Here is a 21,674-nt window from a genome sequence, read left to right as displayed (position 1 = left end):
CTAGGGTTAATATATACAGCATTTCTAGGGTTGCCATGAGCTAATTTTTTGCTATGGGGTATTCTCTCTTTTCCCCCTTTTTTTTTTTTTTTCTTTTTACTAAGCAAAATGTAAAGATGAAACGTAAAGATGAAACGGTATCCTCTAGGATGTCTACATTCAGAGGCACACTTAGTTAACAAGAGAGAATACAAAGTTATCAAGCAACCACAATATTCAATATTCAGTCCTAATTCACAGGATGCTGTGGTACATTCTTCTGAGTGATGCTGTTTGATCCCAGATGATCATAGCAGTTATTGTGATCGATGTTCGACTGCATGGGAAATGCTGTGTCCTCATGGTCTTGATTCTTCCGACGTTGTTTGTTGCGATGATTGTAGTTAGCAGAAAAGAAGGCTCGAGGTGACCTGATCGTGGCCATCCAGTATCTCTTATTATTTATTTCATTTTGTTATTTTATTTCATTTTTAGTTATTATTTTCTATTGTGAATTTATTATTTTGATATGTTTAATATTTTGACTTTTAATCTAGTTCTTTTGTTTAATCTTTAATTTTAATTTTTGTTTTTAAATTATTTTTATATTGTTTTAATTTTTTTCTTTATTGCTTTTTCTTTTGCACTTTTTAATTATTTTTTGTTAACTTTTTGTTTGTTTTGTTAATTTTATTCTAATTTTATATATATTTTATTAATTTAATTTTTGTTGGTTTTGTATTTTAATTTTTCTTTGTTCTTTAAATTTTTATTTTTTTTTCTTATTGTAATTTTTTAATCTGCATTTTAATTTGTTGTTCTAATAAATTTTTTATTTTCAATTTCTTTTATTTTTGTAATTTCTATTTTTTCTTTTTATCTAGTGTTTAATCTTTTATTTTTTATCTTGTATTCTTTATTGTAATTATTTTTTATTTTCCGTGTTTGTTTTATTTAATCTATTTTCCATTTTAATTTTAATTTTTACTTTTGTATTATTTTTTTTTTACCTTTTTTTTCTCTATCAATTCTTTTTTATTATCCTTTTTTTTGTATTTTTTTTCTAGTCTATGTCTAAGAAGGAAATATAAAGACATTACCTTAGCTAAGGAATACTTTTTAAAATTAATACCTATTTACTATAAATCTTAACTATATTACATGGAGCTCCTTTGAAATGCCATGGCACACAACTAAGAAGGTTTGAACCAAAAGAAATCTTACAATGTGAACTCATTACTAAGTACTTACACCTTACTACAATTACTATGTACTAGGTATCTGTAAATAACAAATGCTTACCATTCATTATGCTTACCAGGAAAACTTAGCAAAACTCTAAATAACAAATCTCTTAAGGACATTGCAATCAGAAATGAAGAAATTAGCACTGTAACTTTAAATCAGAGCAGAGCTTTGGTTGGCAAGAGTAGTACTAGAAAATCCTCCCTTTTCTGGGGGTGGGGGTAGGGGTGGGTGGCTAGCAAGGTGTGACCTAGTTGCTATTGTTTCTGTATTAGGGTCTTAACGACTTGCAGCCTATCGTGTCTGAACGACCATTGTTCCACCCATACTGGATTATGTGTTTTCCTTTTTAATTTGAGGGTTGATTGCTGATTAGTAGCCACTACAAAGAAGGAACGGTAACAAGTTTTGCTCCTAGTTGACTTAAGGCATATCAGCCCAATAGAGCAACTGGAAGGGTTAACATGTATAGTCTTACAGTGATTGATTTGCGGTAGTTAAAAGCTAATTGCACTGGCTCTTTGCTAACCCAGGTTGTTTGGATACCTTTTAAACACATGACTTCAACATTTGCCATGAGCAATAACTAGTGACCATTCCATTTATGACCAGGTATAATGATGACATCGTCTCCAGTATCCATAATAATTGAAAATTGTATAATTTGTCCACAAGGGTGTCTGACAGATAAAATCTGTTCCAGTTTTCTCTTTTGGATTTTTAGGGCTAATGAGGTAGTAGGCATATCAGTGGAACCTGAGCCTTCTTGCCCTTGGATTCTGTTATAAGTTTTAGGCACTTGGGACTGAGATGGTATTAGCTAAGCAATTTCTGTCCCAACAAGAGTGCTAACAGGAGAGGCAATGGTATCGAGCATAATTTTCATAGCCCAGTCATAATCAGAATGTATTGAACCAGGAATTATAAGAATGCCCTGTCTAAAGATAGACTGTCGTCTGCCAATTAACAGAGCAGAGGGTCTGTGACCCAAAGGACCATGCCAGTTAAACTCGACAACGCTTTGTGGATTCAAAAGGTGATGTGCGGCTGTTGTCAGGTCCGCTATGCGCTGCCAGAGGGGGCTGGGGGGGGAAGGGGGAGGGGAAGGTGGGGGGCGCGGTCCAAGGACCCTGGTTTGGTGTCGTCGTGCGGGGTATATTCATGCTGCAGGAGCAGCTTCTGCGACGATCTCAAGTAAAATGATTAGATTTGTGACCCTTTCGAGTCTGTCCAACAATCAGACACTTTAAGGTACTTAGGTTTCTCAGAGGTATGATGATTTCAAGACTGCTTCTATGGCCGTGGCTAGATACATTGCTGCTTGTCGATGCCTTCATTCGTTGTGGTCCTGCAGTCATGAGGCAGTGGCACCTGTTGATAAAATGCTGAGAACCTGTTTAGTTTCTTCATTAGCATTATCAAATTCCAAAATATCCACATTTCTACCTTCATATCGTGAGTCAGGTCTGAATTAGTATTGAATGCCGTATGTAAGGGATGGTATTGACAAAGGAACCAAGTGTCCCTGTTAGACCCTGCTCAGTAATAAGAAACACAGGATCAGAGTTATTGTCCTGGATTTTGGACCACCCTTTGATCACTACATCCTGACTTAATTGCAAAGCCTTCTCAGGAAGCTGCATTTGCTGATAAGATCTGGCAAAGATCTCGCCCCAATGAGATGGTTGATGGTGACACATCGTAGAGTCTGCTAGCTGCCGGGGCATGGCTTCCCAGGCATTTGCAAGTGAATTGTCAGTTAATTGAGAAGTTGCAAGGTCTACAGATTACCATAGTCATTGTTAACGTTCTCCATCTGTGACTACATTTCCCACAATACCTTTCCACCAGTGCAGCGGGACAGTTGCCTGTCCCTCCCACCTCCCGATCGCCCCATCGGGACTCAATTGAAATCTCCGTCCGAGGCTATACTCTGCTGATAATGACTGGAATGTAGGAGGCAGGGGGGTGTAGCGCAGCTGAAACCGCTGGGGGAAAGGGGCCGCTAGGGCCGTTCCTGCTGCTGCTGTGGGGGTGGCTGCTGTTGTCAGCGGTGCGTCGGTCGATGCCGCTTGATCGGAGCCGTCGGTACTCGCGGGGGGCGATGGGGGGGTCGCGGGAGGCGTCGCCAGGAGAGCTGCCGGAGGGTGGGGCGCTGTTGGGGTGGGCGCCGCCGGGCTGAGGGCTGCCAGGCTGAGGGCTGCCAAGGTGAGCGCTGCCGGGGTGGTGGGGGCCACCATCGGGGCGGCCGGGGCTCGCGGCGGGGCGGGGGTGCAAAAATGCCGTGATCGCGAGCCTGCAAGCGCTCCAGGAGTTCTAGGGCAGAGTTCGCACTGTCCGGCTTCCAAGCCCAAGCCATCGCTGGCGGTATCAGGAAGATGTTGATGAAGGGGATGGAAAACGCCGAGCCGCAGGTTTCGCCGCTTGCCTTTTTTTTTTTTTTTTTTTTTGGGTTTCTCTGCTGGGCGCGGGCGGCCGTGGCGGTGTGTTAATAAACACGGTGTGCTTGCCAAGATGGCGGAGGTGGCGTCTCCTTTGTCTAATTCTTAATGTGTAGCAACCTCCATTTTGATTTCGCGCGCCTTATCAGTTCGATCAGGATTCGCTTCTGCCGCTATTGACGTTGCAGGAGCAGATTTTTCCGCGCAAAAGGACGGTAATAAAGAGTCGCAATTCGTGTAGAAGGAGTAGCGGGCAATTGAAATTGAGGAGGATGCTGACGGAGCGGTAGACGATGTGCAAGGGGGGGGGGGGGGGGGGGGCCTTCCGAGTCTCTCTTTCTCGTCTCGGTTAGAACCAAACGCCACAGCAGCTGAATCGGGAGTATCCTGCTCTGCTTTTTTCGATTGCAATGTCCGTGACGATCCGTCACACGGTGCTATAGCGAAAAGCTGCTTTTTTAAGCATTTAGCACCTCATCCCACAGCTGGGCTGCAATTTCGTCCCATGCTTCAGAAGTAAAAGCTTATTGCCCTGGGGATGACTCTGGGCTCAGGCTAATAGCCCTTTTACGATCCCAGAATTGCCAGTAATACCTCTCACGGAGAGGATAGGTGGAGGGCGTTTAGCACAGCCTCTTCTGTGGTGGCGTGCTGCCCCTTGCCCATCCTCGGTCGCTCACCGGGCCAGGGTGAGATTCACTTCCTTTTTGAGCGCGCGCTGCTAATTTTTCCAGCACCGGGGCAGTGCTGTCCGACCGGCTTTCCGTATCGCTCGGACGTACCTCTTTGTGCTGACTCGATCAGTATTGTAGTCCGAGGATCCCTTGTCCATGAGTTCAGGTTTATTCGGGCGCCAGATGTAGACGAGGGAGATAGGAATCAATATGGCTGACCAATGTGATCGAGTATTGTTCCTTTATTGTTCCAGTGTTGCAGGATGATGGTGCAGGCCTGTGGTGCAGGCCTGTGGAGCAGGCCTGTAGTGCAAGTATAGCACGGTAAAGTGTAGAAGAAACAGGAGACAGGAAAGGCAGAAGTGCATAGCAAGGCAACTGCTACAACTTATATAAACTCGGAGTGCCCTGTTGGCATAGCTCCATTGGTTCCCTCTGAGTGACCACACATTGCACTATTACAGATTATTGGTCCACCTACTAATGACACAACGAGGTTGTTGATGCAGGTGCATGTCCTGTTGTCCCAAGATAACTGTCCATGTTTATAGCTACCAGTGTCTTGTTTTAGTTACATGCTGCAGGCACAGCACTGTTTTGCTACACTGCTAGCTGGCTCTGCGTTTGTGCTGAGCATGGCCTACCATCATGTCAGGCTCTAGGCCTGCACTGCCAGATTGCTCACACTGCTTGTCGCTGGCATTGCCACAGGTGCCCACTGTTCTTCTGTTAGCCTTTGCTCTAGTAGTAACCATCTTGCAGTAACCACCCTCTCCACCCGGCTTTTTTTTTTTTTTTTTTTTTTTTTTTTTTTCCCAGTCAGTAAGAAGGCTGAGCTGCGCTCCTGAAGTTGGTTTGTATGCGGTTTCCATGGCAACCCCTCCCCCAGCTACTTCACTGCCCTCAGGCAAGTAGCCAACCTGAGCCCGCTGCCCCTCCTCCCCTCTTCAGGAAGTCCCGAGCCACCAGCCCCTTACCGCCTGAAAAGCGAGGGAAGCAAAGCCAAAAGCAAACTCCCAGAGCTGCGCTCCTCAAGCTGCCTCCTCTCTTCAGCCCAGGTCTTCTTGCTACCCCTCTTAGCTTGACCAAATACTGAGAATTCAATTATCTTGTGGAGCGGCAGGAAGGAGAAAGTGCAAGACTGAGACTAGTCCCACTGGGAATAAAAGTTGCTTTATACCAATCCACCAATGAAATTAGTTTAGACCTGTCTTTGTTTATAAAACATTTGGCCATGGTGTCCCTTTGTTAAAGGCACCGCCTCAAACGGTCACAATGGCATCTAGTGCCTTCCTGATGTACAGGGCCACCCCTCCACCCCTTCTTCCTTGCCTGTCTCTCCTGAAGAGCCTGTAGTCATCAATTGCAGCGCTCCAGTCATGTGAGTCGTCCCACCACGTCTCTGTGATGGCAACTACATCATAACTTTCCTGCTGCAGCAAGGCTTCCGGCTCCTCTTGTTTGTTACCCATGCTTCGTGCATTAGTGTACATGCACTTCAGCCAGGCTGCTGGTTTCACCTCTGGCTCTAGCTTATCACTCCCAGACTCCTGCCTGGGGGTACTGGTTTCAGCCCCTTCCCCCTTCGAAACTAGTTTAAAGCCCTATCTATGAGACCTGCCAATTCCCTTCTGTAATGGGTTGGGGCAAACCCCCTCCCCACCACAGGGCAGAAACAACGACTCAGACAAACAGATTGCAAAAGCGATGGAAAGTTTAAATAGAGAAAAACAATTTTAAAAAAACAAACAACAATGAAAGCTTTACAGAGAACCACAAGCACCGTGACAAAGAGAGAAATCCCAGAATATATCCAAGAACATCTCATCCCCACCTGGGGGTACACCCAAACCCCCCCAGGGCTCTTTCCTCCCTCGCAACCCAGCCTTGGGCCTGGGCAGGCCCAAGGGAGGCGGCTCACGCCATTTTACCTAGGCTGCAGCTGGGGACGAAAGAGGAAGTGAAGACCCCGCATGGACATTTTATAGGGAAGCAGGGCATTATGGGATTGGAATACCTGTCTGTGACCACCCCCTGGGCTGGGCCCACCCCTTGGGACCTCCCAGGTGTGGTCTGTGCAGTGGCATCCGGGCCAGCACCCAGCCTAAACCACCACACCTTCCTAGAATCTTTTTCCCTTTGAGTGATAGGCCATTCTCGTACACACTGATCTTTCCCCTCCTCTGGGACAGATGTACTCCATCTGTCGCCAGCTGACCTGGTGCAGTAGAAAGTTTTTCAAGATCGAAAAACCCAAAATTCTTTTGACTGCACCAGCCTCTAAGCCACTTGTTGACTACAGCTGCTGACCTGTTCCTTCTTGTATTCCCTTCTGCAACTAAGGGTATAGATGAAAAAATTATTTGTGCACCTGACCCCTCAACCAGATCCCCCAGGGCCCTAAAGTCATTCTTGATAGCCCTGGGAGTCCTGGTTGCAATATCATCATTCCCTAACTGCATAAATATCAAGGGATAATAGTCAGAGGGCTGCACCATACCAGGCAGCCTTCTGGTAACATCTCCAACCCTAGCTCCCGGGAGGCAACAAACCTCCCTGTGAGTAGGGTCTGGTCGACATATGGGGCCCTCTGTTCCCCTCACGAGGGAATCGCCAATAACAATTACCCTCCTCTTTTTTTTAAGGGAGCAAGTCCTGATGCCGGGGGAAGGCTGTTTAACCTTAGGCTGTTTAACCTTAGGCTGTTTTGCCACAGGGAAAACCCTAGATGGTGTGTCCTCCAGCATCAAATGGCAGAGCTGGTGCAGCAGAGAGAATGGTCTGGCAATAAGATGAAGTGGTTCCAGTTTGTGGATTTCTGTTGTGAAAATAATCCCTAGAAGTAAACAGAGCAAGGGAGTTTGGTGCAGTGATCACCAACAGGTAGTGAGTTGCTCATTGGCAGAGTGCTGAATAGTTTCATAGTTTCATAGTTTCATTCAGGGTTGGAAGGGACCACATGGATCATCTAGTTCCAACCCCCCTGCCATGGGCAGGGACACCCCACGCTAGATCAGGCTGGACAGAGCCTCATCCAGCCTGCTCTTAAACACCTCCAGGGACGGGGCCTCGACCACCTCCCTTGACAACACATTCCAGGGCTTCACCACTCTCATGGTGAAGAACTTCCTCCTCACATCCAGCCTGAATCTCCCCACCTCCAGCTTCATTCCATTCCCCCTAGTCCTATCACTACCTGATATCCTGAGAAGTCCTTCCCCAGCCTTCCTGTAGGCCCCCTTCAGATACTGGAAAGCCACAATTAGGTCACCTCGGAGCCTTCTCTTCTCCAGACTGAACAGCCCCAACTCCTTCAGTCTGTCCTCATAGGAGAGGTGCTCCAGCCCTCTGATCATCCTTGTGGCCCTTCTCTGGATACGCTCCAGCACCTCCACATCCCTCTTGTAATAGGGTCTCCAGAACTGGACACAGTACTCCAGGTGGGGTCTCACCAGGGCTGAGTAGAGGGGGAGGATCACCTCCCTTGACCTGCTAGCCACACTTCTCCTGATGCAGCCCAGGATCTGATTGGCTTTGCGGGCTGCAAGTGCACACTGAGAGCTCATGTTGAGCTTCTTGTCCACCAGCACCCCCAAGTCTGTCTCCTCAGGGCTACTTTCCAGCCACTCACTGCCTAGCCTGTATTTGTACCTGGGATTGCCTCGACCCAGATGCAGGACCCTGCACTTGCTCTTATTGAACTTCATGAGGTTGGCTTGTGCCCACCTCTCCAGCCTGTCAAGGTCCCTCTGGATGGCCTCCCTTCCCTCCAGCGTGTCTGCTGCACCACACAGCTTGGTGTCATCAGCAAACTTGCTGAGGGTGCACTCAATGCCACTGTCCATGTCACTGACAAAGATGTTGAATAAGACAGGTCCCAGGACTGATCCCTGAGGGACTCCGCTTGTCACTGGCCTCCACTGGTACATGGACACATTGACAGCCACTCTTTGGGTGCGGCCATCAAGCCAGTTCCTTATCCATCTAGTGGTCTACCCATCAAACCCATGTGTCACCAGTTTGGAGACCAGGATGTGGTGCGGGACAGTGTCGAAGGCTTTGCTCAGGTCCAGGTAAACGACATCAGTTGCTCTCCCCTCATCTATTAATTTTGTCACCTGCTCATAGAAGGCCACCAGGTTGGTCAGGCAGGATTTGCCCTTGGCGAAGCCATGCTGACTGTTCCAAATCACCTCTTCACTATTCTTTTGAGCGAGTAGTGACTCCAGGAGGATCTGCTCCATGATCTTTCCAGGCACAGAGGTGAGACTGACTGGCCTGTAGTTCCCTGGTTCCTCCTTCTTACCCTTTTTGAAGATGGCGGCAATGTTTCCCCTTTTCCAGTCTGTGGGGACTTCACCAGATTGCCATGACTTTTGAAATATAATAGAGAGGGGTTTAGCAACCTCATCTGCCAGTTCTCTCAGTACCCGTGGGTGTATCCCGTCGTGTCCCATGGACTTGAACACTTTCAGGTTCTTCAGGTGATCACGAACCTGATCTGCACTTACAATGGGCAATCTGCACTTACAACGGGCAATATAGATTTATGTTTTTTTTCTGGCAGGCAGGGCAGGGGAAGATTTTTCTGGGTTGTAGCTTTTGCAGTCTACCTGGGACTAAAACTATCTGAATTGCACAAGTAGCTTTGAAGAGAAGCTTAGCCAGATGTGAATATAACAAAGGAAAGAGTTGTCAGTTGATCACGTATGCATGCACACCTGTGGCTAAAGTGACTGCTGAATTTCAAGCTAACAGATGCCATGGGTTAAAAGCTACACATTAAACTCATAGAATTATAGAATCAACAAGGTTGGAAAAGACCTCAAAGATCATCAAGTCCAACCTGTCCCCCAACACCTCATGACTACTAGACCATGGCACCAAGTGCCATGTCCAATCCCCTCTTGAACACCTCCAGGGATGGTGACTCCACCACCTCCCTGGGCAGCCCATTCCAATGGCTATCGACTCTCCCTGTGAAGAACTTTCTCCTCACCTCGAGCCTAAACTTCCCCTGGTACAGCTTGAGACTGTGTCCTCTTGTTCTGGTGCTGGTTGCCTGGGAGAAGAGACCAACTCAGAGAAGAGACCAAGCTCAGGATAAGTGAAAGAAAGAAATCTTATGTATAAGAGAATGTTTGTGTATACTAATTACATGAATTCTCAGTAGGAGAAACACCATTCTAGGATGCCATTAGCTTTGTGATAACTATTTGCTAAGCTGAGTGATTGTTTGTAAGAGTTTAGCACATCTGGATTTTGGGGTTTATTTATTTATTTTCTTTACATTTAATTTTCACAGTCTAGTAAAGGACATGGAAAATGTCTCTCCTGAGAAAAATGATGTCAAGAGCTGCCCCCGGGACTCTGGATACGACAGCCTATCCAACAAGCTAAGCATATTGGACAAGCTCCTCCATACTCACCCTGTGTGGCTACAGCTTGGTCTGAATGATGCTGAAGCCATGGAAATTCTGCAGGCCCAGCCTCCTGGGGTAAGAATCTACATTTCAATTTGTCTGATGCAAGTGGTAAAAAAACATACCAAAACCCAAACAAACCCAGAACAACAAAACTCCAAGAAAACAAAAACCCAACTAACATCCCAATCTCATTGCTTTTCTGCTTTAGATGATCTAAGATGAAGGCTTTCTGAGTGCTTGGCAGCTGGACCAGTTGGAGAGTGACCTGGGCTCTTACACTGTGGGTCTAGTTTGGGGTCCTCTGGAGCTGAGAATGCTGCAGTTGCAGCTCCACAGCTGAGCCTTGCTATCCAAAGTTGTTTGTGACAGATGTATCTTCCCCCATAACAAGAAAGCAATAGAAAAATGGGAACTGTCAGTGATTTATCCTTCTCTGGTGCATGCACTGAAGTTGCTGTGATGGAAACCAGGCCCTGTCTGCTTGGATGAGCCACATGGCATGTTTCTAGTTCTGCACTAGGAGCCATTCCACTATCAGACTCTTCCATGTGTTGCAGCTTGACTCAAGGCTTGAGTTTTGCTGTGTGTTAAACTGGAGAGTTAAAGGCATAATAGCTTGGTGTCATGTGTCTGTGTTACACAAGGGTGAGACACTTCTAAATGTCCTGCTGCCATTTTCCTCCAAGCTGTTGGACCTGAACAGTAACAAGCAAACAAAATCCTGAGAAGTTTTGCACAGCTCAGAAATCATTAAGCTGTTCTGGTTCCATTTGTCTGTAATGTCTGTTAAGGCACCTGTGATGAAGCTAAACCCACATCCTTTTGCCTTCTCCACAACAGATATTTCTGGTTAGGAAATCTGCAAGGCTGCAGAAGAAAGTCATCTCTCTGCATCTCCCCAGTGACTGTGGGCCCTGCCTAAAAGAACTTGCAATAAAAGAAAGCACATACAGTAAGTTGTGACTTACACTTTTACCAGCTGTTTGTCACCCTGTGTGAGCCAGGAGCTCTGTGCATTGATGAAACCCACAGCAGAAGGTACCTCGAGTCATGTAAATAGTGTCACAGACTGCCCAGAGTGCTCTCTGAGGAGGACTCTGTGAGTGGCTCAGGAGTATCATAGAATCAACCAGGTTGGAAAAGATAGAGAGATAGAGATAGGATAGGATAGGATAGGATAGGATAGGATAGGATAGGATAGGATAGGATAGGATAGGATAGGATAGGATAGGATAGGATAGGATAGACCAGGTTGGAAGAAACCTTTGAGATCATTGAGTCCAACCTATCATCCAATACCACCTAATCAACTAAACCATGTCACCAAGCACCCTATCAAGTCTCCTCCTAAACACCTCCGATGATGGTGACTCCACCACCTCCCCAGGCAGCACATTCCAATGGGCAATCACTCTCTCTGTGTAGAATTTCTTCCTAACATCCAGTCTGAACCTCCCCTGGCACAGCTTGAGACTGTGTCCTCTTGTTCATCAAGTCCAACCTATTACCTAATACCTAACACCTCAGGACAACTAAATCACGCCTTCAAGTGCCACATCCAATCCTTTTTTGAACAACTCCAGGGATGGTGAATCCACCATCTCCCTGGGCAGCACATTCCAATAGCCAATTACTCTTTCTGTGAAGAACTTTCTACTCACCTTGAGCCTAAACTTCCCCTGTCACAGTTTGAGACTGTCTCTTCTTGTTCTGGTGCTGGTTGCCTGGGAGGAGAGACCAACCCCCACCTGGCTACAGCCTCCTTTCAGGTAGTTGTAGAGAGCAATATGGTCTCCCCTGAGCCTCCTCTTCACCTTCAGTATCCTGGAGAAGGGAGATACAGAAGTGCCTAAGTCTGTGCTGGGCACAACTGGAATGCTTCTTTCATGAACCTTGCTGAATGTGGGATTCATTCATTATTATGGGTAGTTATCCTCTCCTGTAGAAATGCAAGCTATGGTCCTCTCTGCTGTTGGTGATGCCTCCTTGCATTTCCTTGTACTAGGGGACTGTTCTTGGATGCAGCTCTGTCATGAGACTCACAGATTCTCAGATTGCATCAGGTTGGAAGGGACCCTCAAAGGTCATCTTGTCCAACTGCCTCCTGCAGTCAGCAGGGACACCTCCAACTACATCAGGCTGCCCAGGGACACATCAAGTCTGGTCTTGAATGTCTCCAGGAACAGAGCTTCAACCACATCCCTGGGCAACCTGTTCCAGTATTTCACCACTCTCACTGTGAAGAACTTCCTCCTGATGTTCAACCTAAATCTCCCCTGCTCCAGTTTAAAACCATTGTCCCTCATCCTATCACTCCAAGCCCTTCTAATTAGTTCTTCCCCAGCCTTCCTGTAGGTCCTCTTCAGACATTGAAATGCAGCTATCAGGTCTTCCTGGAGCCTTCTCTTCTCCAGACTGAACAGCCTCAATTCTTTCAGCCTCTCTTCATAGGAGAGGTGCCTCAGCTCTGTGATCATCTTTGTTGCCTGCTCTGGACCCACTCCAGCAGGTCTATGTCTCTCTTCTGTTGGGTGTCCCATAACTGAGCACAGCACTCTAGGTGAGGTCTCACCACAACTCACTGTCTTTCTCTGTCTACAAATTGGGGGGTGATGTATTTGTTTGATTAATTTTTTAAAATGTAATCACTAGATGGCTTTTAAGTCCTTGGAACAGTTTCTGATGTGAGACTAATGATTTTTCTTTTTGTTTCATACCAATTACATTTGTTCCCTATTTTCTAATCCTCTTTAACATCCTCTTTCTAATCCTCTTTAACATCTTTATTGATGATCTGGATGAGGGCATTGAGTCGATCATCAGTAAATTTGCTGATGACACCAAGCTCGGGACAGGAGTTGATCTGCTGGAGGGTAGAGAGGCTCTGCAGAGAGACCTCGACAGGCTGGACAGATGGGCAGAGTCCAACGGCATGAGATTTAACACATCCAAGTGCTGGGTTCTGCACATCGGCCATAACAACGCCATGCAGTGCTACAGGCTGGGGTCAGAGTGGCTGGAGAGCAGCCAGGCAGAGAGGGACCTGGGGGTGCTGGTTGATGGTAGGATGAACATGAGCCTGCAGTGTGCCCAGGTGGCCAGGAGGGCCAATGGCATCCTGGCCTGTATCAGGAACAGTGTGGCCAGCAGGAGCAGGGAGGTCATTCTGCCCCTGTACACTGCACTGGTTAGGCTACACCTCGAGTACTGTGTCCAGTTCTGGACCCCTCAGTTTAGGAAGGATGTTGACTTGCTGGAATGAGTCCAGAGAAGGGCAACGAAGTTGGTGAGGGGCTTGGAACACAAGCCCTATGAGGAGAGGCTGAGAGAGCTGGGGCTGCTTAGCCTGGAGAGGAGGAGACTCAGGGGTGACCTTATTGCTGTGTACAACTACTTGAAGGGGGATTGTAAACAGGAAGAGGTTGGTCTCTTCTCCCAGGCAGCCAGCACCAGAACAAGAGGACACAGTCTCAGGCTGCGCCAGGGGAAGTTCAGGCTGGAGGTCAGGAGGAAGTTTTACACAGAGAGAGTGATTGCCCATTGGAATGGACTGCCCAGGGAGGTGGTGGAATCGCCATCACTGGAGGTGTTCAGGAGGAGACTTAGCAGGGTGCTTGGTTACATGGGTTAGTTGATTAGGTGGTGTTGGATGATAGGTTGGACGCGATGATCTTGAAGGTCTCTTCCAACCTGGTCTGGTCTATTCTATTCTATTCTATTCTATTCTATTCTATTCTATTCTATTCTAATACAAATGAGCAAATGTTGAGAGTTCCAGTCCGTTTCCAAACTATGCTGCCCTCCTCTCTTCAGAGGGAAAGTGTGAAAGATATGCTTGAGACATAGGAATGAAAGGAGGAAGCTGCAGCTGGTGAGTGTTTGTGGTGCAGATACTGCAAGTAGATTAAATTAAACCAGAGAAAATCAGCAGTAATTTCAATTAAACTTCCCTGAAGCAGAGGGTCTGTAGTTGAATAGAATTCATGTCAGAATAGAATAGACCAAGTTGGAAAAGACCTTCCAGATCATCAAGTCCAACCTATCACTCAACACCATCTGATCAACTAAACCATGGCACCAAGTGCCTCATCCAGGCTCTTTTTAAACACCTCCAGTGATGGTGACTCCACCACCTCCCTGGACAGCACATTCCAATGGCCAATCTTTCTTTCTGTGAAGAACTTCCTAACATCCAGCCTAAACCTCCCCTGGTGCAGCTTGAGACTTCTGTTTCTGTTAGTAAGGAGATAATTTTAGTGGAGTTTGTTCCTTTTTATTTCTCCCTTCCTTGCCCCTAGCAACAAAATAGTTAATTCTGTGTGTCTGGTTTTTGTTCTGGTTACAAACAAGGCATGATGAAGAGAAGAGGAAGGTATCAGTGCTGGTTGATCTAATGCTGTGGTTGTAAGCTTGTTATACAAACGAATGTCTTGTCTGCCCTCTAGAAAATAAAATACTAATACAATGGCTCTCATGAATAGAATTTTACCACAAGGGGGAAGTATCTGCTGATGTTTTTACTCAGCAGTCATAGTTGAGGTTTTAATTGAGTCCAGGGATCTGAACGGTCCTCTCAGCTTGTCCCCAGGTCACCTGCGTGCTTGCTGTCTGTGTTGTTGGTGTCTCTCTTTAAAGAAAACACCTTTTTCTGAGCCAGGTTGGCCTGCCCTTCAGTGTAAAGATTGGACAAAAGTACATCACTGAAGTTTTCCTCTGGTTCACATGCAGACTTTATAGTTAGTAGCACTGGAACCTTGGTGTGGGGGACCTGGCCATAGAGCCTGGATGCTGACAAAGCTACACATTTGTTACTCACTGAGAAGCATTGCTGTGAGGGGATCCAAAGCTGCTGTCTGGTTTTTGGCTTTCCTCACCAAGCCCAGAGGTCTGCCTTGTTTCAGTCCAGATGTTTGAAGCATCTACAGCAGTGGAAGTACTCCCCTTTGGGAAGCTGGGAATTTCAAAAGCATTCCTCTGCACGCAGAGAGTGTGCACACCACACCAGCAGGAGATTCACCCTCTGTCATCTAGCTTTTCCAACTCAGTGATGGCAATCACAGATTCCACATTCACCTCTTTCTAGAAGTTATCCAAGGCTGTCAAAGGACTGGTGTCCATGTCCTTCAGGAACCAGTCTGACATTGCTGTTATATTTCAGTGCTCTTCTTTCTGTTCTAGTCTTAAACATGTCCAGAGGTGAAAGATCTAGATCCTTTCTCTTTAGGAGCTGCTTCTGCTTGATCTTTGTAGTCATTGGGTGAGGTTTGCCACAGGGAGATGGCTGCACCCAGTTCTGGTGCTCCCAGCATAAGAAGGACATGGAACTGTGTGGTGAAGGCACATTATGCCCAGATACTGAATCTTGTCCCAGCATGTGGACAAGTTCCCCCTCCTCCAGGAGGAAGACAAAAGCCAAGGCATTAGCCAGGCCAGCACGCACCCAGCGCATGCAGTGCTCATGCTGACACCAAGTATGGGCATAATTCTTGCTTCACGCTTTCTATAGGCTGAAGCTAGTTGTTTATGAGAGTGCCCATTGGTCAAGCCCAGCCTCGAGGAATCTATAAGTATCACCCCAGTTGGTAAACAAGTTGCCCCCTCATTCACTTTGTCTCTGTGCTTGCTCGAGAGAGTAACTCTCGAGCTGCAGCCTTTGCCATTGAGCTTATTGTTGATAGCTTCTGTTATACATGCACGCATACTGAAAGCCTCTGCATCGTTAAGAAGCCCAGAGGGAGGACCTTCGCTGTTTCTGAGGAGCTCAGCGTCGCTACAGCCAGTCGTACCGACCGGGAGAGCCCACCGTGCCACCGGAGGACTGGACCAACCCCCGAGGGTAAGATCTGCCCAGTTGCCGGGGAGAAGGGACTTGATCGATACCGAGTCCACGTATGCCTAGCCCCCCGTAGCGGGAGAGGAGCCACCGAGTGCCGCTCTGAGCCCTGTGAATCTCAGGGAAGACTAAGGCATTGTTCGTGCCTATACTGTACCGAACCCGGGACCACTCCGAGAGTCCCGCTGCTCCATTACGCTCAGTAAACGAGAATCCGCCGCCTAACGCAGCCACATTCTCTCCCCGAGGCTGTTTGCATCAGCCCCGAGAACCGCCATGGTTGGGCCGACCCCCGTAGCTTTGCCTGCTGCCGCGTCGTCCGAGCCCACCTACCAGCCACCGTCGTCCCGCCCTGCCGTGCGAGCCGATTTTGAGGGCTGACCCCACGGACCGACCCCGACCAGGACCGATCCCTGTTGTCTGAAGGGAATCGAATATCTTCCACGTGCTTTCCATCCACTAGCACTCAGTTCAATTAAATTCTAATCATAACATTAAGCCACTTGTGGATTCTATTTCACAAACGTGCACTAGAACATGTATATAAGTTGGTGATTTATAGGTTATTAATAGTTTGATAATTAATAAAAATAATATTTTCATAATTCATATATCATATTCATAAATTTAATAACCTCTTCACCACAAACTGTTAGAGCAGGTCCAGAGGAGGGCCATGAAGATGATCAGAGGGCTGGAGAACCTCCCCTATATAGACAGGTTGAGAGAGTTAGGGCTGTTCAGCCTGGAGAAGATAAGGCTCCAGGGTAGCATTATAGCAGCCTTCCAGCACCTGAAGGGGGCTTGCAAGAAAGCTGGAAAGGAACATTTTACAAGGGCTTGTAGTACTAGAACAGGAAGGAATGGTTTGAAGCTCGAGGCGGGCAGATTTAGACTGGAGATTAGAAAGAAATTCTTTACAGTGAGGGTGGTTAGACAATGAAATAGGTTGCCTGAGGAGGTTGTGGATGCCCCCTCCTTGGAGGTGTTCAAGGCCAAGTTTGAGTTCTTGAGCAACCTGCTCTAGTGGAAGGTGTCCCTGTCCCTGGCAGGGGTGTTGGAACTAGATGATTTAAAGCATTGCCTGACTCTCCCTCCCCATTGTGCAAGGCAGTGGCATAAAGTACAATCATCTGAGGTTTTTTAAAAGAGTTTTCAGGTTAAATGGTTTTCTTGAAACAAGTGAAAGTTTATCATCTCCCATCAGTTGCTAACACATCTGAGGAGAAGACAAGTGAGTAGAATGGAATACAAGAGGAGGAAATTGGAGATTTAAAACAAAGTATATTAGTACACAGGGCAAGCAATGCCTCAGTTATTGATTTATGCCTCTTAGCAAAATGCTGTGCAATTCTCATCACACCTCACCTGTTCCCCAGGCATTAGACCATGTGTCTGGAATACAGACCCAAACCTACTACTAGATGAGCAGTATGTTCTTGACAGTGCCTTTAGCAGAGGCACAGTACTGCTCCACACAGTTGTTTTCTCTTAACAAAATAGTAGCTAGTTTGATAGTTAGATAGTTGATAGATAGATAGTGTTGGGTGATATGTTGGACTCAACGATCTCAAAGGTCTTCTCCAACCTGGTCAATTCAATTCAGTTCTATTCTATTCTATTCTGTTCTGTTCTGTTCTGTTCTATTCTATTGATTGTGCAGAGTTACTATTTTGTGGTTTTGGGTTTTTTTTGTTTGTTTGTTTTGTTACGTTGGGCTTTTTTAAACATCTTTGTTGTTGTTGTTGTTTTTGTGGGGGGTTTGGTGGTTTGTTTGTTTATTTTGGGTTTTTCTTTAGACATCTAAGATGCATTTTTTTAAACAGGTCTCGAGGAGGGCCATGAAAATGATCAGGGGGTTGGAGCACATCTGCTACAATGACAGGCTGAAGGATCTGGGGTTGTTCAGCCTGGAGAAGAGAAGGCTCCGGGGAGACCTAATAATGACTTTCCAGTACCTGAAGGGGGCCTACAAGAAGGATGGGGAGAGACTGTTTACCAAGGCCTGCAGTGATAGGACAAGGGACAGTGGCTTCAAACTAGAGAAGAACAAATTTAGACTGGATGTTAGGAACAAGTTCTTTACTATGAGGGGAGTAGAACACTGGAACAGGTTGCCCAGGGAGGTGGTTGGGGTCCCATCGCTGGAGATATTCAAAGTGAGGCTCAACAGGGCTCTGGGCAGCTTGATCTAGTTGAGGATGTCCCTGCTGACTGCAGAAGGGGTTGGACTAGATGCCCTTTGTAGATCCCTTCTAACCCAGACCATTCCATGATTCTATGACTCTAAGCTTCTCAAAAAAAAATGTGGGTAGATATGTGATTTTTCTCTCTTGTAACTTTCTTCACAGCATTTTCCTTGGAGGGCTCTGGAATAAGTTTTGCTGATTTATTCAGGCTCATTGCTTTCTACTGTATTAGCAGGTAAGATGGTGTTCATCTTCTGAGTTGCATTTGCTAGATTGTCCTGAGTCTGAATTGATTGCCATGTGGAAATGAGTCTAAAGGGAGTCCTGGGAACCTGACTGTCATTTGCATTTCACACCACTTTCCAGGCTAAAGGAGCCTTGGGGTTGGTAGTGTTTTCACTGTGTGCTCTGTTTGAGACTCAAGCTATCTGCTTCAGCTCAAGAAGAAAATAAGAATCAGAGATAAGGCACTGCTGGCATTGAAAAAAATAAAAAAGTTTTTACAACTCTGGATGTTGTGAAACCCACAATTGTTTATTCTCTTCAAAACCAGGGATGTCCTTCCATTCACCCTCAAGTTGCCTCATGCTATTGCTGCAGCAAAGTCAGAAGCTGAACTTGAAGAGATTGCTCAGCTTGGACTGAGTAAGTTTTTCTCTGTAATAGATGTTATTTCCTGTTGCATTGCTGTAAGCTTGAAGAAATGGTCTGTATCAGTTGGCAGTTCATATTTGTCAGTGATGATCCTTTAGAAAAGCAGCTTCTCCTTTTGGGAAGGTCAAATTTTGTACTTAGAAATAGTAACTTTCATGCTCTTCCTTCCTTCATGCCTTCTGTTGATAGTTTTGTTAGTGCTGTTTCCTTCCTTTCATCTGTCTTTCCCTCCTTCCCTTCTCTCCCCTCTGAGCAGTCTTTGGGCAAAGCAAGTCTTAAAAGCAAGTGAGCAGAGCCTGTCCCCCTCCCTCCTGACCCCCAGCCCTCAGATATTGATAAACATTTAGTAAATCCCCTCTCAGTTGTCTCTTTTCCAGACTAAAAAGCCCCAGGTCCCTCAGCCTCTCCTCACCAGGCAGTGCTCCAGTCCCCTCATCATCCTCGTAGCCTTGACTGCTGCAACCAAACACAGGCTTGTTTCAAAATCTATCCAGAGCTTGCAAGAGATGCAAAGCCTGGTGAGATTTGAACCATGGGTTCCACCCAGATGAATTGTTGAGCAACTCCTGCAAAGTGCTGAATGGCCTTATTTTCTTCTGCAGGAAGGGAGGGTTGACTGTCAGCAGTCTTTGTCCCAGCAGATTTTTTGAATCATCTTCAATTTAGAAACAGATTCTCACTCAATCAGAGTGTTAGCATGAGGCTCTCTAGAACTTGTTGATGGGACTTTACAGCAAATCCATCCACAGGGAAGCATTGCACTGCTTTGCATTTTGTTTTGCTGCAGTACCAATGCAATTAAGGGCTTGGTTTTAGAGAGAAGACCAATGACTTCTGCACTGTTTATCTGCAAGTTTAGGTAATCAGGTGAAAGCATGGATTTTCATGGGAAACCTGGAACTGTTGATTAGGTGAATATTTGGACAGGAGGAAAAAGAGGTCTGACTGGGATACAGTGTAGTGGAGACAGTCTCCCAGTGACACCTGGAAGCCTTAAAGTAACATTGGGTGAGTTTCTCCATAGGAGACGATAATGGTGGCATTGAGTGAGCCCTTCAAACTAACCACAGTGTCCTCACTTCCTGAGAGTACCATGGCCTACCTGCTGCAGGGTTGGTCTTGATCTTGAACAGAACAGTGAACAGTCTCTCTCTGTGTTGTGTATTGTTTCTTTAATACATTTGAAAGCTGAGGAGGCTGATGCATGAGTGTCTGTGTGGTGGTGCATTTGTGGACAGTTACCTACTGCACACCAAATTGAGATCACAACCTCTGTGGGCAAAAACCAAACGACAAAGTTGAGATTCAGGTGGAATTCTAGGTGTCCACATTGTGACCGTTTGAGGCTGTGCCTTTAAGAAAGAGACAGTGCTAGGACACTGGCTGAATGTTTTGGTGAAGACAATGAAAACATCGATACTCTAAATGAATTTCATTGGTAGATTGGTAGAATGCAGTTTTAAGTTTTAGCACAGCTGGAATTTTTTCTCAGTCGGTCCCTTTCCTTCTCCTTTCCAGCTTGCCTGCTTCTGGGCTCCTTGCCAGAGCAACCTTGAACAGATAAGCAACTAATCCTACTAATAGGCCTACTAGAATTCTGCTTTATTAATAACTGCCTTTTTCTCTCTTTCTAACCCTCTTTGGGAAAAAAAGGGAGGTAGGGGGAGAAAAGGGGGTACAGGGGGGAACCCTCCTCCTCCAGAGGGAATTTCATTCCTGTATTCTTGTTTTTTTTTACTTTTGCTGTATATTTCTGTGTATATATTGTAAATACTGTATAAATTGTATATCTAACCTGCTTTTCCACATTGCTTGTAAAATATAGCATCCCTTCCGCTTCTCCGGCTGAGTTAGCTGTGGGTTTTTTTTTCCCTTTGTGGGGGAGAGAAAGCTAGGCCGTCTCTCTCAACCCACCACACACATGCAAAAGAGTAAACCAGGAAGTCAGTCCCTCAATGCTTTGGACCAAGAGATGTCTAAAAACTCCCAAGGGCCCTCTCTGTTAAGTGTGAGCTTTCCTTAAGCAACACATAGGCACAAAGCACAGAATCACAGAACATTAGGAGTTGAAAGGGACCTTAAAAGATCATTTAGTCCAACCCCGCTGCCACAGGATCACCTACAGTAGGTCACACAGGAATGCAACCAGGTGGGGTTTGAATGTCTCCAGAGAAGCCTTCACAACCTGTCTGGGCAGCCTGTTCCATGCTTCAACATGGAGGGTTGTAGCTCCTGTCAGAACTGTTATGTTGTAGACTCAGAGGGAGACCTTCACAAGCAGGTCAGTAGCATGTAGCCTCATAAAGCACAGCAGGAAGAACTGCTGGTGAGGGTTTCAAGGCTGCTGCTAACCTGTAAGGTTTGGCATGCTAAACATGAGATTTCCTCTCTGTCTCTCTTGTGTTTGACCTGAAGCAGTGCTTACATCATGTGTCATTGCACTAGCTCATGTGCTAGGCACACTGGCCAGTCTGCTGAGGGATCTTCAGGCAAGGATGTGCGGTGATGGAGCTGGAAAAAAACCCAGCAGCATTATGTGACTATGTAGAGAAATATGTCTGTGCCTACACGTGTTCTGTGACAGTGGCCTATCACCATGGGCCATTTCCTGTTGTCTGTCTTGTGGACAAGACACAGCTGTTGGGCATGGACCCTATTGTGGATTGTTTAGCATTTAGGTGTCATTGCTCAACAGCCCACATGAGGCATCTTGACACTACAGGAAAAGGGGCCATGTCAAGATTGGCAAATTTTATCCCTCCTCTGGTATTGCTCCCTTCTTTCAGTCTGTTTGCTGTCCTCAAGGCCTTGTCTTGTTTCAGCCTTTATACTTTCAGGAGCTAATGGGCTTTATCATTAACTCAGTTTCACAAACATTCTGGCACTTTGCTGGGACAGGTGCAGAGGCTGCAGCTGAAACTTGCTGGTTTATCACAGGTTTTCAACACTGCTGGTGTGGGACTTCACGTTTGGTCTCTTTACATGCTGCTGAGTGTCTAGAACCTCAGGCAAAACTCTGTCACCACTGCAGAGGCAGGGCTGCATAGTTCAAGGTTGTGAGTGCACCCAGCACAGTAAAATAGGAGCTGGCTCTTCATGTGTAGTTGCATTTGTTCACTATCAAAAGAAACCAGACCAAAAACTTCCTTGAGTTGCCTTAAATGGCCATCAGCTGGTGGAAATCAGTCTAATTTTTGTCTTTAATGGAGTGGTCTCATTGATACAAGCTGAGA

General features: G+C 46.2%; 1 protein-coding gene across 5 annotated transcripts in view; it reads left to right on the top strand.

The window, feature by feature from the left end:
- Positions 1 to 21,674, top strand: part of RIN2 (Ras and Rab interactor 2) — a 213,231-nt gene that overhangs the window by 124,994 nt on the left and 66,563 nt on the right. For all 5 annotated transcript variants that reach the window (XR_010987887.1, XM_068143233.1, XM_068143231.1 and 2 more), the window contains 4 exons: positions 9,645 to 9,837; positions 10,606 to 10,717; positions 17,950 to 18,022; positions 18,341 to 18,432. Coding sequence is in view for 4 of the 5 variants with exons in the window: in XM_068143233.1 (XP_067999334.1) it covers positions 9,645 to 9,837; positions 10,606 to 10,717; positions 17,950 to 18,022; positions 18,341 to 18,432 (470 nt within the window). In the remaining variant the exon portion in view is untranslated. The remainder of the gene's footprint in view (positions 1 to 9,644; positions 9,838 to 10,605; positions 10,718 to 17,949; positions 18,023 to 18,340; positions 18,433 to 21,674) is intronic.

The sequence above is a fragment of the Melanerpes formicivorus genome, unplaced genomic scaffold (genome assembly GCF_026170545.1).
Source record: "Melanerpes formicivorus ecotype bairdi unplaced genomic scaffold, bMelFor1.0.p_v2 SCAF_9, whole genome shotgun sequence".
Classification (NCBI taxonomy): Eukaryota; Metazoa; Chordata; class Aves; order Piciformes; family Picidae; genus Melanerpes; species Melanerpes formicivorus.
This window is presented reverse-complemented; position numbering and strand designations above follow the sequence as displayed.